Source organism: Malania oleifera, chromosome 11 (assembly GCF_029873635.1).
Source record: "Malania oleifera isolate guangnan ecotype guangnan chromosome 11, ASM2987363v1, whole genome shotgun sequence".
Taxonomy (NCBI): Eukaryota; Viridiplantae; Streptophyta; class Magnoliopsida; order Santalales; family Ximeniaceae; genus Malania; species Malania oleifera.
Window position 1 is genome coordinate 53077211 of NC_080427.1, and position 15151 is coordinate 53092361.

General features: G+C 35.5%; 2 protein-coding genes across 5 annotated transcripts; both read left to right on the forward strand.

Moving 5' to 3' along the window:
• The first annotated feature begins 1851 nt into the window (after nt 1-1851).
• Nucleotides 1852-4173, forward strand: LOC131167536 (short-chain dehydrogenase reductase ATA1). Its single transcript, XM_058126338.1, has 2 exons — nt 1852-1913; nt 3321-4173. The coding sequence occupies exons 1-2, from the start codon at nt 1852-1854 to the stop codon at nt 4171-4173; spliced, it is 915 nt and encodes a 304-aa protein (XP_057982321.1).
• A 3942-nt stretch (nt 4174-8115) lies between these two features.
• Nucleotides 8116-14082, forward strand: LOC131143523 (cell division control protein 2 homolog). 4 transcript variants are annotated; one of them, XM_058091883.1, is made up of 9 exons: nt 8116-8501; nt 9018-9040; nt 9141-9325; nt 11734-11851; nt 12498-12671; nt 13138-13301; nt 13382-13469; nt 13555-13608; nt 13758-14082. In XM_058091883.1, the coding sequence occupies exons 1-9, from the start codon at nt 8456-8458 to the stop codon at nt 13833-13835; spliced, it is 930 nt and encodes a 309-aa protein (XP_057947866.1). In that variant the 5' UTR covers nt 8116-8455; the 3' UTR covers nt 13836-14082. The 4 variants fall into 4 exon arrangements, with proteins under 4 accessions (XP_057947866.1, XP_057947869.1, XP_057947867.1 ...); XM_058091886.1 differs by having other exon boundaries at nt 8116-8332; nt 9013-9040; XM_058091884.1 differs by lacking the exon at nt 9018-9040 and having other exon boundaries at nt 8116-8332; nt 9112-9325.
• The last annotated feature ends 1069 nt before the right edge of the window (nt 14083-15151 follow it).

Sequence of the window (15151 nt, forward strand, 5' to 3'; positions counted from 1 at the left end):
GATGGGTGAAATGGACTTACGTTAATCATGTCAGCTACCGTCAAATGTGTACGTAAGGATAGTCGTCCTATTTCACAAGGGGTGTCCTGTGAAACAAGAAGTATGTGAGAGGAAAGTGTAGAAGTCATATAAATTATAGAGTGAGGGAGAACATAGGGGAGGTGAAAAAACCCAAATTAGAAGAGAGGGGAATGTAATATTAAAGGGAGATGAGACTGAGGCAATAAGAGAGATGGATAAAAGGCACTAGGGTCTGTTCTAACACTAGACTATTGTATTAATATATTAGATTTGGTTGAATTGTTGGGGTCCTTAACAATTGAAACTAAACACGTATCTATATCATTCTTAAGTAGAGTTACAATTAACTATAAATTGTGCCTAAAACGTAATTATATATGGTTACAAGTCACAAATTCAAATCATTAAAAGTTTAATCATAAATTGGGACCGTTTCTTAAAGGTCCAATTATTATAATTGATTCTCACATGTGTTATGCTCGATAATTGCTTGTCTTATCGTTTGGTTACTAGACGACTTAGCTATACCGCTTGAATAACCACTTGCACCTCCCTTGGACTTGGTGATAAGTTGTGTCTTGCCTGGTGACCGAGCAAGCTCCTAGCTAGGTTATAGGACAATAATTGAGTTACCTAGGCTAAGTGATTGCGACGTGACTCGCTTTCCTTGTAATTCTTAAGACAATTGCAGTAAGTAATTCGTCTTATATTACTTGTCATGTGCTTAGTAAAGAAAAACTAAAACATGAAGCACCAATGATATTTTATTACAAGAACTGAGTTATGAACACTAAGTACCTAAGGAGGATACTTGTTAGGGTATTTAAACAAGTTTACAAGATATAGTTAATAATAACTGAGATATCATAAATCTCATGAAATCTGAGATAAGATATGCGTTTTGATATATATGCTCCTTTTGAATCAATAGACTATGATTTGTTAGCATATATGATCCTCAAACAATTGACTTTAGATCTTTGACGCTCCTTAATCTTTATTATGATGATTTGTCTCGAATCTTCGTCATTTAAATCGACAGCGGATAAATGTAATTGTTGACAGTTTGATAAAACCGTCGACGATTTGGTATAACCGTCAACGAATGCATTTTGACATATATGCTCCTTTTGAATAAATAGGTTATGATTTGTCAGCATATATGACCCTCAAACAATTGACTTTGGATCTTTGACGCTCCTTAGTCTTTATTATGATGATTTGTCTCGGATTTTCGTCATTTAAATTTGTAGCGGATAAATGTAACTGTTGACGGTTTGATAAAACCGTCGACGATTTGGTATAACCATCAACGATTTGTTTCGGAATTGCTTTCTGTTTAAAACCGTCAATGTAACTGACAGTATTACTCTCATTGAGTGTGTCAACTGTGATGCATTGTTAACACTTAGGCCATTGTCATAGGCAAACAATAGTTCCTATATGAAAGGGGTACACAAAAATGAGACAAATAATGAGATTTGAAAATTTAAATTAATAGTTAAAAATATAATTTGTATCATATCGCACAAATATTTATTAGTATTTTTTAAAAAATTAAAAAAGAAACACCATGATCTAGGCAGATAGGTGTCAAGCATTACAGGTTGAAAGTAGATGTGGGGAACGAGGAAAGTGTGGAGGAGTAAAGAAGTGTCCTTCTAAACTACGTGTTCGTAAATCTTTTGACATTGCCCTCCCGAATTCCTTGCCATGCACCATACTTATTTGCATTCATATGTATATTTTCATGTTCATCTGCATGGCATGCGTGCATTTACACTTTATATATATACATGATCCCCTAATAGTTACCTGGGAATGAGGTCCATGGAGTCTAGTGCTGCAGATCAGATGCTTACTCAAGATATGCAAAGCTTGCCTGCAAAGAGGTTCGTCCATAATATATGTATATATTCAGATGATGATGTTGATTTAAAGTTCATATGATATAGTTGTTTAATTTCTCTAACAAATCAGAAAAGAAAAATAAAATAAAAATTTGAATGAATAGTGTGGTAAACTCAATTTAATTATTTTTGTTTCATTTCATTTCATTCTTATATAGTTATTAATGTCTGTCCAATCTCACATCGCCTCTGTGAGTAGTTCTAAAGCCAGTATAAGATTCTCTTAACTCTCTCTCCTTAATACCTAGGTTTTTAGGATAAGTTTTCTAACATGATATCAGAGCAGGGTCTTGGGCTACTTAGCTCCTCCATGGGCTGAACTTCTCCTCGCCTCATTTCCTTCCATGGGCTCTCGTCGCCTCATTTCCCCTATGGGCTCGAGGGGGAGTATTAACATCTGTTCAGTCCCACATCATTTCTGTGAACAGTTCCAAAGCCAATATAAGATCCTCTTAGCTCTCTCACCTTAATACCTAAGTTTTGAGGATGAGTTCCTAACAATAGTAAATTTATTACAATGGATACATTTGATTTTTTTCAAAGATAATGTGTTTTGTACTCTGAAATTTTATTATTTATCATCATCATTATTGTTATTATTCTTATTATTAAATCTGGTTCATTGGGTAGCAAACCAAACAAGCGGTTAACTTACCATCATCCCGAACTTATTTTCTATAACTATTCACAATTTCTAAGTTATTTGAGCCACCGATGTCTCCGAAATTGATGTCTCATGATCAAATGGTTGGATGTCCCTTCCTTTTTATCACTTAAATGTGTACTATATTTTTCATTAACGAATTGATTAGTTCATTACAATTAAGTACATGTTGACTTGCACTTCAGCTATCATAAAATGATACTCAATGACTAATATTGCACCCAAATTAATTAATTTTTAGGATAAAAGATAGTACTAATCTCTCCCGACTTTTAGTAAAAATACACTAATCAATCTTGGGATTTCAAAAATCTCATGATCCGTCTTTAAAATTTTAAAAATCTTACATATCTTCCTTGATATTTGAACTTTGGGATACTGGCTTACACCCCTTAATTAGAAAACTTGTATTTTTGTAAAATATAGGAGAAAATTTAGTAGCAAATCTGAAGGGAGGAGAGTGAAATTTTTTATATCTCAAGGGAAGTCTCCATGATTTTTAAAACTTTAGGGAGTTGAAAGACAAACTTTAGGAGAGGTCTATGCATGTCTTTTACTCTATTTCTAATCTTGGTTCAAATTGGTAAATTAGAGTCTCCTCTCCACCGGAGAAATTAACTTTCTACTTTCATTTACTTCAAATTTTAACAATTTTTATTTTTCTGTTAACACTATTATATACCTTTTACGTGAATTTTATAGTGTACTTGGTTGAATTTCTGCAGATTACTCCAAAAAGTTGCAGTCATAACCGGAGGTGCAAGAGGAATCGGAGCAGCCACGGCAAAACTATTTGCCCAAAACGGCGCCCACGTCATCATCGCCGACATCCTGGACGAATTGGGAGCTCCCCTGGCCGATTCCATCGGCGGCCGCTATATACACTGCGACGTGGCCAAGGAAGCCGACGTGGAATCAGCCGTCCAGCTGGCACTGAAGTGGAAAGGCCACGTGGACATCATGTTCAACAACGCCGGCGTGGCGGGCCCTGGCGGCAGCATCACCGCGCTGGAGATGAGCCAGGTGAACGCCCTCGTGGCCGTGAACCTAAACGGCGTCGTCCACGGGATCAAGCACGCGGCGAAGGCCATGATAGAGGGGGGAAGGAAGGGGTGCATCATATGCACGTCGAGCTCGGCGGCGGTGACGGGGGGACTGGCATCGCACGCCTACACGATGTCGAAGGCGGCGGTGGTGGGGGTGGCGAGGACGGCGGCGTGCGAGCTGGGGGCGCACGGTATACGGGTGAACTGCGTGTCGCCGCACGGAGTGGCGTCGGAGATGCTGGTGGGGGCGTACCGGCGGGTGCTGGGGAGGGAGGAGCTGGGAGCGGAGGACGTGGGGAGGATGGTGGGGGAGCAGGGGAGCTTGCTGCGGGGGAGGCGGGCGAGGGCGGAGGACGTGGCGGAGGCGGCGGTGTTTTTGGCCAGCGACGAGTGCTCGGGGTTCGTCACGGGGCACAATCTCGTGGTTGATGGGGGCTATACTTCTGCTTTCGGCAGCATGAGTTTCATATACCAAGGACGTGTCAAAGAAAACAATTCAAATGATATGAAGATGACCTTAAATATAAACTAACTTCATAAAAATCGTTTGAAGTTTTCAAGAATCCAGAAACAATGACATAATCATAAAGCTGATCTTTGTTTTCGTAGTTCTCAGCAGACTATTTACCTAATCTGAAGTTCTGAATTGCTACTTGCCCAACAATTATTAAAATAATTGATTTCTTTTTAGTTCCTTTGCACGGAGCTCTAATCATGGGATTTTGAGAGTGGTTTTTTGTTATTTATAGTGTTGTTTATGGTAAGATTGTGTGAAGGTTGATAATGCATTATTGTCATAATTTGGGCTAGCAATTTAAATTTTAATAAGCTAATGAGCGGCCTAAAAGAATAGATAGAACATTAGATTAGAAATACACTGTAACCATAGTTTCCTTGAAAAATAATCACATACCAAAAAGTTCTAGCATTTAAATGCAATACTTCATAGAAGCTCGCATATTCATAACATTGGAGTGCAAAATTTTGCTAAACATGTTCGTACAAGTTCTTAGGAATTGGGGAAGGTTCAAAACACAAGCACAAGCAAGCAATCACAAGAAACACCAGAGTTACGTGGTTCACCCAAACTCGGCCTAGGTCTACGGGAGAGAGGGAGTTTCACTATATCAATACGAAATATAGCGGAGGAGGAGTAACACACTCAAACTCAACTCTCAGCTCAACCACTCTACCTCTCAATCACAGTTTACAACACACAACTCACTTGCTTACACCACTCATTACTCTTGTGTCATTTTTCTCAAAAACACACAGCACACGACCCATTTTATAGGGTGGGGGGGTGGGGGAAAGAAGACACATGGAGATAGCATAGCAAGCGTAGCATTTATTGAGCCAAGATTTACAAGCTGTCAATATTTGATTATGGAGATACAATCTTCTCATTTATTGCAATCACATGTGTGACCCAACAAATTACCCTCTCCAAACATGTGGGGGCAACCAAATGTCGACTGCTCTGGTGTTGCAACATTGTGTCTTCGCCTTAGTTTCTGGATGATTGCACCCCCTTACTATGGTACTTACGCAGCGATCATTGCTTGGATGGTTTCGTTGGATCTAAGAGACCCACTAAAACTGAGCATAACTCAAATTCCTCTATAGTCACTATTTTTGTCAACATGTATGTTGGATTTTTGCTGCCAATGATCTTCTCAATTGCTAACTGTTGGCCTTATAAGACTTAAAATCTTGTTTTGATGATAACAAACAAAAGGAACTTAACATATTTGGTTAAGTGATGACATTTCAGGACTCAACTATGAGAAAGTGAGGTCAAGTATTCACAAGGATCCATTGAAAACTTAAAATTCAAAGAAATATGATAAAAAAAAAAAGGTATGGATTCCAAGATGATCTATTAAAACTTGAAGATTATGAGAGCATGGATATTAAAGAGAAAGCTCAAAGTATATTAAAGTTTGAAGACAAAATAGAGCCAAAGCAAGCATGAAGACTTTAAGTGTTTCAAATGTCAAAGTCTTAAGAAGTCTTTATGTAAATATTGCATATTTGAATATCTCTTGAAATATGTTGAAGCTTTTTAGGATGCAATATTGACTTAGAGACCAATTTTTTAAAACCCCGAAAATGATTTTAAAAAGTCACATTTGAGTTTTTCAAATAACAAGGGTTCAAAGTCTTAAAAATTGAATTTTTTTGAAAAATGGTCTGTCCAGCTGATTAACCAGAATGAACTATGTTTTTTCAACCGACTGACTATCCAGCCAACTGACCATATTGAACAGTGTTTTGTCAGCCAACTGACAATTAAATCTTTTAATTTTTGGACAGACAGAATGGACTCAGCCGACTGACCTATACAAAAATAAGTCCAGTTGAGTAACTCAGCCAACTAACCCACAGAGATTTAAAATTCAAACTTCAACGGAAAAATTTCGAAAAATTAGGTTTTCAAATTTAAATGTTGGGGGACACTCCAAGCAACTAGGGCAACAAAGAAACTCACTCTAAAAACTCTATAAATACTCCTTTAACCCAATAAAATCAAAGATCAAGAACAAATGAATTGAAAAATCTGTTTTAGTTGAAAGCTATCTTACTGCTCTATCTTGCTTAAACCCTTGTACAACTAAATTGCTGAAAGTTTCTGAAGAGCTGATCTTTCCTACACTGATTTATACTACTAATCATCATCTAAGAAGGAATCTTGGTGAATTCTATACTTGAGTTTCAATTCTATTTCATCTTGATATTCAGTTATTGAAGTATATAATATTGAATTTGTACTAATCTGCTCTTTGAGAGAGTGTTCTTGTATGCAACGATTATCTTATATTCTTGTAGTGTTTTGGACAATTTCAGGTTGTTGGATCGTTGACCAAGCGTGAGGTATCGTTTGGAGAGGTGATTACTCTAACCTATTGAAGGAGTGCCCAAGCGTGGGGTATCGCTTGGAGAGGCGTTGCTCTAGCCCAGTGAAGGAGTGTTTTATCGCTTGTAATGATTTTGTTCTCCTCGGAAAGGAACAAGTATAATAGAATCCTTAGGTGGTTTGCTTAAAGTGAGAACGTAGTCTAGGGATAAGTTGAACCTCGCAAAAATCTTGGTCTCCTTCTCTTTTCCTTACTCTCTTTATTTTTTAGCATACTTATAAACTGCGTGGATGATTTAAATTCTTGATCATATATACTACGCAGTTTAGAAATTAAATAAGCTAAAGATTAGTTTGTTTTCGAGCTTATGGAAATCGAAAATGTAATGACCTATAAAATTTTAATGATAAAATAATTAGGAAAAATAATAGATGAAAAAGATAAATAAGGAATAAAGAAAAAAAGAAAAGGGAAAAGAAATTGTAAAAGAATACAAATAGGTGCTCGTCGAGTGATCTTGTGAGTCTCATCGACAAGACTTTACATTTTATATTTTAAAGTCTTCTGAGGTATGGATGGTTGTGGAACATATTGGTGTTTGTGAATACTGAATATTTTTGAAGATGTGTGTATATATGAGAATACAAGTGATGAATGACTATTATGGAATATGGATAGAACTAGTAAATTCTAGTATATTATTTTTATGATTGAGGATCATAATTATGTTTTCCGTTACATACGTATGATTTATTTATGGATTATCAGGATTTAATCAAATGTAACGCTCTGAACCCTAATGTGATATCCCGTGGAAGAAAGACTTAAAAGGATTTGATGTTACTATCCATATCAACAAGGTGCACATTTCTTTTCGGGAACCTTCTCATAAGAACTCCACAGTTAAGCGTGTTTGACTTGGAGTAATCTTGGAATGAGTGACTTTTTGAAAAAAATTTTCAGGAAGTGTGTGAGTGAGGACAAAACACACTGAAAAAGACACATGTTGATCTGTGGGGCTAGTCATTAGTTCGATGAGGCCCATCCCCTGTTGTCTGGTCCAGGTGGAGGAGGAGAGACGCAGTGCTCCTTGGTAAACCCAGGTTGGAGCCTTACAAAATGGTATCAGAGCCGATTACCTAGCCGAAAATTATTTGACTTTGCTAATTTTTTAAAAAAAAATTAATTGGATAATTTGACTTTACCGCATATGAGCCATTAATTAGAGTTTACCTTAACACAAACAGGTCACTCCCCTTAAATCTAAATCTAATTTGAATTGACAGGTCACGAATCAATCTTTGCCACATTGACTTTTTTTGCAGCCATTCGCCAATTTTTTATCCAAAATTTATAGTTAAGAATAAAGGTTTGAGCAAAAGAAAAATTAGTAAATATGTGTTGGCATATGATATTAATCCATCTATTTATAGTTACAAATTTTAATCTTGTGTCTTAGGTGATATTTTAATTGGACACTCCAAATATGTTCTATAAATTGTTAGTTACTGTTTGATACATAAATTAAACTTCCAAGGAAGAAAGTATATAAGGCTATTAGGGATTATGAATTTCAAGTTTTAGATTTAGGTTTTGCCGGGAATTTTGTAGGAATTTATTATAATTTTATATTACATACATTTTATCTAGATCCATACATTCAAATGTGAAGGAATTATGTAATAATTTGTAGTACGCATTTAGTATGTAAGAATAGATTGAACCTCCGAGCTTAAATAGAAAAAAATCCTTGGAGGGAAAAAACCGTTTCAATTCCTCTCTCTCTCTCTCTGAATTGCATTTCTTGAAGTGAGTGTTTGCTGATTGGCAGTGGTATGATGTTTTAATGTCAAATTCATCATTGATCTTTTGAATTTGTTATTTCCTCTCTCTTCTTCCTCAGCTCAGTTCTGGGATTCGATGTTAGATTTCTCTCTTCTCCGTTGAAGAGCGTAAATGGAGGCATTAAACCGACAATCTCAGTTTTCTTCTAATTCGTTATGTTTGTATCTGATTTTTCAGTCAGTTGATTGTTTCTTGAGGAATATCGTTGTTGGAGCTTGCATTTTCTTAATTCACTTGCTTAATTGATCGAGTATTTAGTTATTATACATTCTGTTCTTACTTGCCCCCCCCAACAACCCCAGCACCCCCCCCCCCCCCCCCAAAAAAAAATAGAAGGAAAAAAAGATACGCTTTGTTCCTTGTTTCTTGATTGTTGAAGCTTGATTCCTGTGGTAATACAATTAGGTCAAGCTTTTACATCGAAGAGCGAAATCAGAAACTTCATTTCTTTTTCAGAAAAAATATGTTTTTGCTTCAGAAACCAACCTTAATTAGAAAGTAGATCAAAAAGGGAAATATTAGACGAAAAATTGAGTTTCTCAATAATCTCTGGTAACCAATGACGGACGAATTGTTTACTGTTCATTTGTACTTCTTCTTGTATTGATTTGATATAACTTCTCATATTGATTTTTATAGTTTTTTTTTCCTTTCTTTTTGGGTGTTAGGGCAGTTTGGATTGATGAAATGGATAAGGTGGGGGATTTTTTTATTTGTTTTATTTTTTTCTCAAACTGAATTTTGAACTTGTGAAATATGCTGTTTAGTCATGGAGGTGTCTTCTTTACTTCGGCAGTATGAGGAAATTGAGAAGATTGGACAAGGAGGCTTTGGTCAGGTTTTCAAGTGTCGCGACCGTGAGACAGGAAAGACTGTAGCTGTTAAAAAGGTCATATTAGAAGATCAATATGAAGGTGTCCCATCCTCGGTGGTAAGAGAAGTGTCCCTTCTGAAGGAGATGGATCATGAAAACATTGTCAGGTAGACCCTCATGCTACAATTCTTTTATTCAATTTACAAAGATAATTGACTATTGAGAACTTTATTTAGTGTCTTATTAGTGATCAAAATGTCAAAATTGGCATGGAGGCTTACCTTCTGCTGTTTTTTATAATGCTGAGACCGTCTAAGAATCCTGATAGCTGAACCTTGGAGTCCGTTTGATTTTGACCCTTACTGCTCCTTGGATTGGTTTGTTGATTTAGCTACTTTTATTGGTATGGATTTTCTGACTGTCACTGCATCAAATTTGTTAAAGACAAACTTATTGGTAGTGGATCAATATTGGCAAATCATTGAAAGAGCCATCAAGAATTTTGTAGAAATTCCTGTAACCACCTGTTCTGAAAATTTAACCTTTTGTAAGAAGTATGTCCTTCCTTATTGGGAGGAATAAGTAGGTGAATTATAAACATTTAACAGTTGGTTTCTAGTATGTTTGCATATTTTGCTAAATTCAATGATTTCATTCTTAGATATAATAAAAAAAATTAAAAAGTGTCTGTCACTGTGATAAAAAAATTGTTAAGATAAGAAACTAAGAGTCAAATTCCTTGGAAAACTCAAAGGCTTCTGTCACTTTCTCCAAGGTTTATCACATGGCTTTGGAAGCTTCAAGATTCTTGTAGTTAATAGTTATCCAATCACAAAAATATCAACTTCATGTTAGGGGAGTTTCATTAGCATAGGGTAAGCTCCAAGTGTTAAAAAGGTAGCTATTATATTTTCCAAAATGTTTATGGAAACAACCAACTTGAGTCGACCAACTTGAATGCGATGATTAGATTAATGAATTGCATATTGTTGTTATGAAAGTTTCTAACCATTTAGTGGACATGAGTTGAGATTTTTTTTTCTTCCCCATAGGATGTGAGTCATAGTTCTTTCCAAGATAAGATTTTAGAATTGTCTTTGATGACCCAAGGAAATTTTGATGTTTCTTCAGTTTCGTTAACAGATGCACCCTTTGATAACCTTAATTTGTCACAAGACTTGTGATGGACCCTGGGATGAGCTGCCAACTACAAGGATTGATGCTTGCCGATGACTTCTTAAACAACAATTACCAGCTCCTAACCCAAAGAATGAGCCACAATTGTTTGCTCTGGAGTTTGTTGAAGATTCTTTGATTATTGTATATATTGTTGAAAATCTTTCGAGATTATTTTTCCTTCATGACATGGTCTTTTCAATCATATGTTCTTCCAAATCTGTTGAAATTTTTCGCATCCTCGTCGAGTAAGGACCAAGTGTTTATCTACTTGATTTGCCATTAGATTTGGATGTTAATTTATTTTCTTGTTAGGAGAACTTGTTATTTTATTGATGTATGTCGAAGGTTCTACGTTTGTATGTGATTTTTGTTAGATTAGCTAGTGCTTCTCTTGCTGGAGCTCTTATATTGTTGCCATAGGTGTTTCTACATACAAACTCTGGTATAGATTTTGTGAGGCTAAGCTTTTGAGCGATGAGTCTTCAACTGGAGAATCTATTTCCTACTTTCCTGTGGTTCTTTAGGATGCCATGACATTCACGTAATTCTTTCATTTTTTTTCAACTTGGATGACATTATTTGGATTTTCAAGTTCTTGGTACTACATTATTTCAAAACTCGAGAAGGAGTTTTCTCTAATCAGGGTGGTTTTATGGAGAATGACCTCTGGACAATTATTATAGGGTATTCTATTCAGTTTGAAGATTTAGAAATTGGGGATTATGTTTAGTTTAAGAAATCTAGATGTCTTGGGGATTTTAGTTAGAGTTGGCTTGAAAATTTCAGTTACTTTTGGGCTATTTAGTAATTTAATTTGCTCTCTAAGTCCGGGTTAGTTATTATAGATATTGCTTTTGTGTAATATGACAGTGAGTTACGAGGGTGACTTGAATTCAGTATCCCTCATCTCTTGCTCACATCTGGGTCCTCTCTCTCTCTCTCTTCTTCGCCTTTCCCTCATCTCTTCTGTTCTCTTCCTTTTCTGTTTCACTCTCTTTTTCCCTCTCCTTTTCTCACTTTGCTATCCTCCATTAATGCCTTATTATATGTAGACTAGGACCAGTGCCATATGCCATATTGCTGAATTCTGTGATGGAATTCTACTTTTAAGATTGTGGATAATTTTAAAATTTAGTGATGAGTCATGTAGATTTCTTGTTTATTGAGTACTGTGTTTGCTTGAGGTGTAGATTTCTTGTTTATTGAGTACTGTGATTGCTTGAGGTGTATGTGTGTTATACATTGGGATATATGGTTGTGTATGGTAAGTATCCACTGCATTAAACAGACATATCTCCAGCCGGTTTCAACTAGTTCATGAAATTTTGCGAGAAGTTTTATATATAAATATATAATGTCTGTCTATTTTTATTTAATTTGAGGTTACAAATAACAGGCTGCTGGATGTGCTGAACAGAGGAAATGCAACCTACCTTGTTTTTGAACATCTGAATCTCGATCTTCAGACATTCATCATCAGTCCAGAGATCCCTAAGAACTCACATTTAATCAAAGTGGGTGAGATTATTTGTTTTTAATATTATTCATGTATTCCATATAAATAAATTATACTAACATTCTTTAGCTATGGAGTCTTTAGTTATTGCACTGAGAACATGGGCATGGAATATTTGCCTGGATTAAACTTGGCCGAAGACCTATTATGGGACATACAGTGCCTCAAAATGAAGAGATAAAATGTAGGCTGGTGCCACTGGTCATTCATTTCTCACTTTACAGATAATATTTTATTTTATAATATCCATAAGTTGGTTCTGCTTAACCTTTTATAACTTTGTTGGCATATAAGATCAAATATATTTCTGAAGCATGATATTTTCCTACTGATTTTCTTTTTTAGGTTTTGGTGCTTTTTTTTTCTCCTTTTTGTGGTTGTTCAGATAAATGGAGTGGCAGTTAAAACACTGATTATGTTAAATTGATTCAGATTGCCAGAGAATAGAAATGAGGACATTTTGAATTCTAACATGACTTAATTCAGTATTAGCATTAGAAAACTTGCAGAAACAGGAGTCATTCAAGGACTATGTAAGTCAATAGATGATTGAATTTCCTTGAGGAATCCAATGCTGGTCTTTATCATTTAGTTTTGGATGACTAATTAACTTCATGCTTATTGATCTTGTTGTCTCTTTGCAGAAATTCTTGCACCAAATTCTTTCTGGTGTTGCATATTGCCATTCCCAAAAAATCCTTCACCGAGATTTGAAACCTCAGAATATACTCATAGATGTTCATAACAGCTTAGTGAAGATTGCAGACTTTGGATTGGCTAGGGCATTTGGTGTCCCTCTTGAGGCATATACTTGCAAGGTAATAGCATTGACACTTAGGTTTCCGTGGTCTGTTCGTTTGTTCCAAGATTTGCTAAATATCGATTTCCAACTGAATCTTCTATCTTGTTAAATTGTTAAATCAGGGTAACTATGGTACCCAAGATTGAATTTGGATATGCTATGTGTCATTTTATTCCAGTGAGGAACGTTTCCTTCAAAATTTGTAATTTTGTAGATAAAAAATTTCTTCTCAATGTTGTGGGTTGATTGCAAGAAACTTAGTTGCAACCTTATGCAGGTTGTAATAAGCCGAGTATGCTGGAAAACAAACTCAGATTTCTCACACATTTTAACATTCTGGAACAAAAAATGCAACACCCGAAATTTTGCTTTTATTGCAATGAACAGCTCTTGTAACAAACAGCCATGCTCCACTTTATTTGTTTTATAAGTTATCAATTGCATTCTGTGCAAATTTCTTATATTTTTGTAGTGTTCTCCAGGTAGCAACCTTCTGGTATAAGGCACCAGAACTCTTGATGGGCTCCCTCCAATACTCAACTTCCATTGACATGTGGTCTGTTGGCTGTATCTTTGGTGAAATGATAGTTGGGAAGCCTCTTTTCCCTGGCAATGTGGAGGTTCATCAATTGTACTTAATTTTTAGGTATATAGACTACAGACATAATTTTTAGTCCACAGACACTTTTAGCACAATCCTATTTATATTTAGTTTAATGAATGAAGCCTTTTGGGTACACCAACTGAAGAAAGCTGGCCAGGGGTTACTTCACTGTGTAGATACCTTGTTTTTGTACGGAAGGATGATCCCAAGGTACTGAAATTCTGTGTATGATTTCCTTCTTTTTTCCTTTTTAAATTGAAAATGTTTTACCTTCATTCCATCTTTTGATGTTCAGGACTTGGCAAAAACATTCTTTGGCCTTGAGCCAGCTGGAGTTGATCTACTTTCTGTAAGTTTCAATGTTATTACATGAGTTGTGGTTAGATGAAAACAATCATTAAAGGCAAAATTTGCTGGATTGCAGGCAATTAATTACATTTAAATTAATTTTCCAGACTTGTGATTTGTTTTACTCATGCTTAGCTTTATCTTTTCCAGAAAATGCTTTGCCTAGATCCAAATAGAAGAATTTCAGCTCGTGAGGCCCTCGAGCATGAATATTTCTTCAACCTTTAAAATGTTCCTCGATTCCCTGTACATTACTTCACCTTGTTTCTTCTGCTATCTTTAGAGGGAATGGCATATGTTGGATTTGATTTGACTAAGAATGTCTTGCTTTCATGTTTCCTATTCCTTGCAGATAGGCTTACAGTTTTGTATTAACATACAACTATAGCCTGTAAATGATTCTCTCACTCGCTTTCTATCATATTTGAGATAGAATTGTGCTGATAAGTAATAACCAGAAGCATTGATTGTTGCAGGACCTTTCTTCTATACTCTAATTTTTTGTTGATACTCAATGTTAGGGATTCAGGCATCACACGTGAAAGAAATAACGATCACCATAAGTATATGAAACATGGAATGAAATATCATTGGCATCACATTTGCATTCCTGAAACATCTTGTTAAAGCTCACCATAAAGATAAACATATGACCAAAGATTCTGTAAACTTTTCTTGGGTAGTACTTGCTTCATTCTGCTGATTAAAAATTAAAAAAGAATCAAGGATGCACGATATAGTTGTCTTGATTCTATAAGGTGAATGATGCCTTTGGCGGCCAATTGAAATTTCTTTTTTTTAATTATAGGTCAGTTTGTCAGGAAAAAATGGATTTTTTTTCCCATTTTGGTGAGAGTAGAACATAATTTTCTTTTCACTACATGTTTGTACATAGAAATCGAATGTAATTAGACGGAATGTAATCAAAATTTATCATTTGATTTCTTCAACCTTCACATACAAATTTTCAAACAAATGAAGAAAATCCGAGACCAATAGTCTGCTTATTTTATAGAAATATATTCTTATTTTTTATATTGGGAAGATACTTTTGGTTGAACCAAATGAAACCTAATGCATAGGAATTGAACTCTTTCACGAACCTCTGAAGTCCATATTTGTTGCTTCGTTTGGCACTAGCAAATAATGCAATAGCTAGGGAGCACCTATGTCCTATAGTGCATAGAAAGCACATACATGGAGTAGGCTTAGATAAATAATTTGAGCAGACTTAGAATCTTATAACTATAAATTTGAACACACACTAGTTGCTAGTTGCATGCAGCTAATTGAGTAGTCGATGATTTTTAAATTGTTGTTGTACTGTTACAAGCACTGATAGACATTTTTTACATTGACTTGATTAATAAAAGTAAACATATTCTTGTAGAATTTTTGTTCAGGGGATGGAACACCTTGTTCGATTCAAAGTCTTGATATTGCCCTAGATTATTAATTAGATAAAAGATATGGGGGAAAAAGGAAGTAGTGTGACAAAGCACAACTAGGCCACATACTTGAGTAAGACAAGAATATGTGCTTGC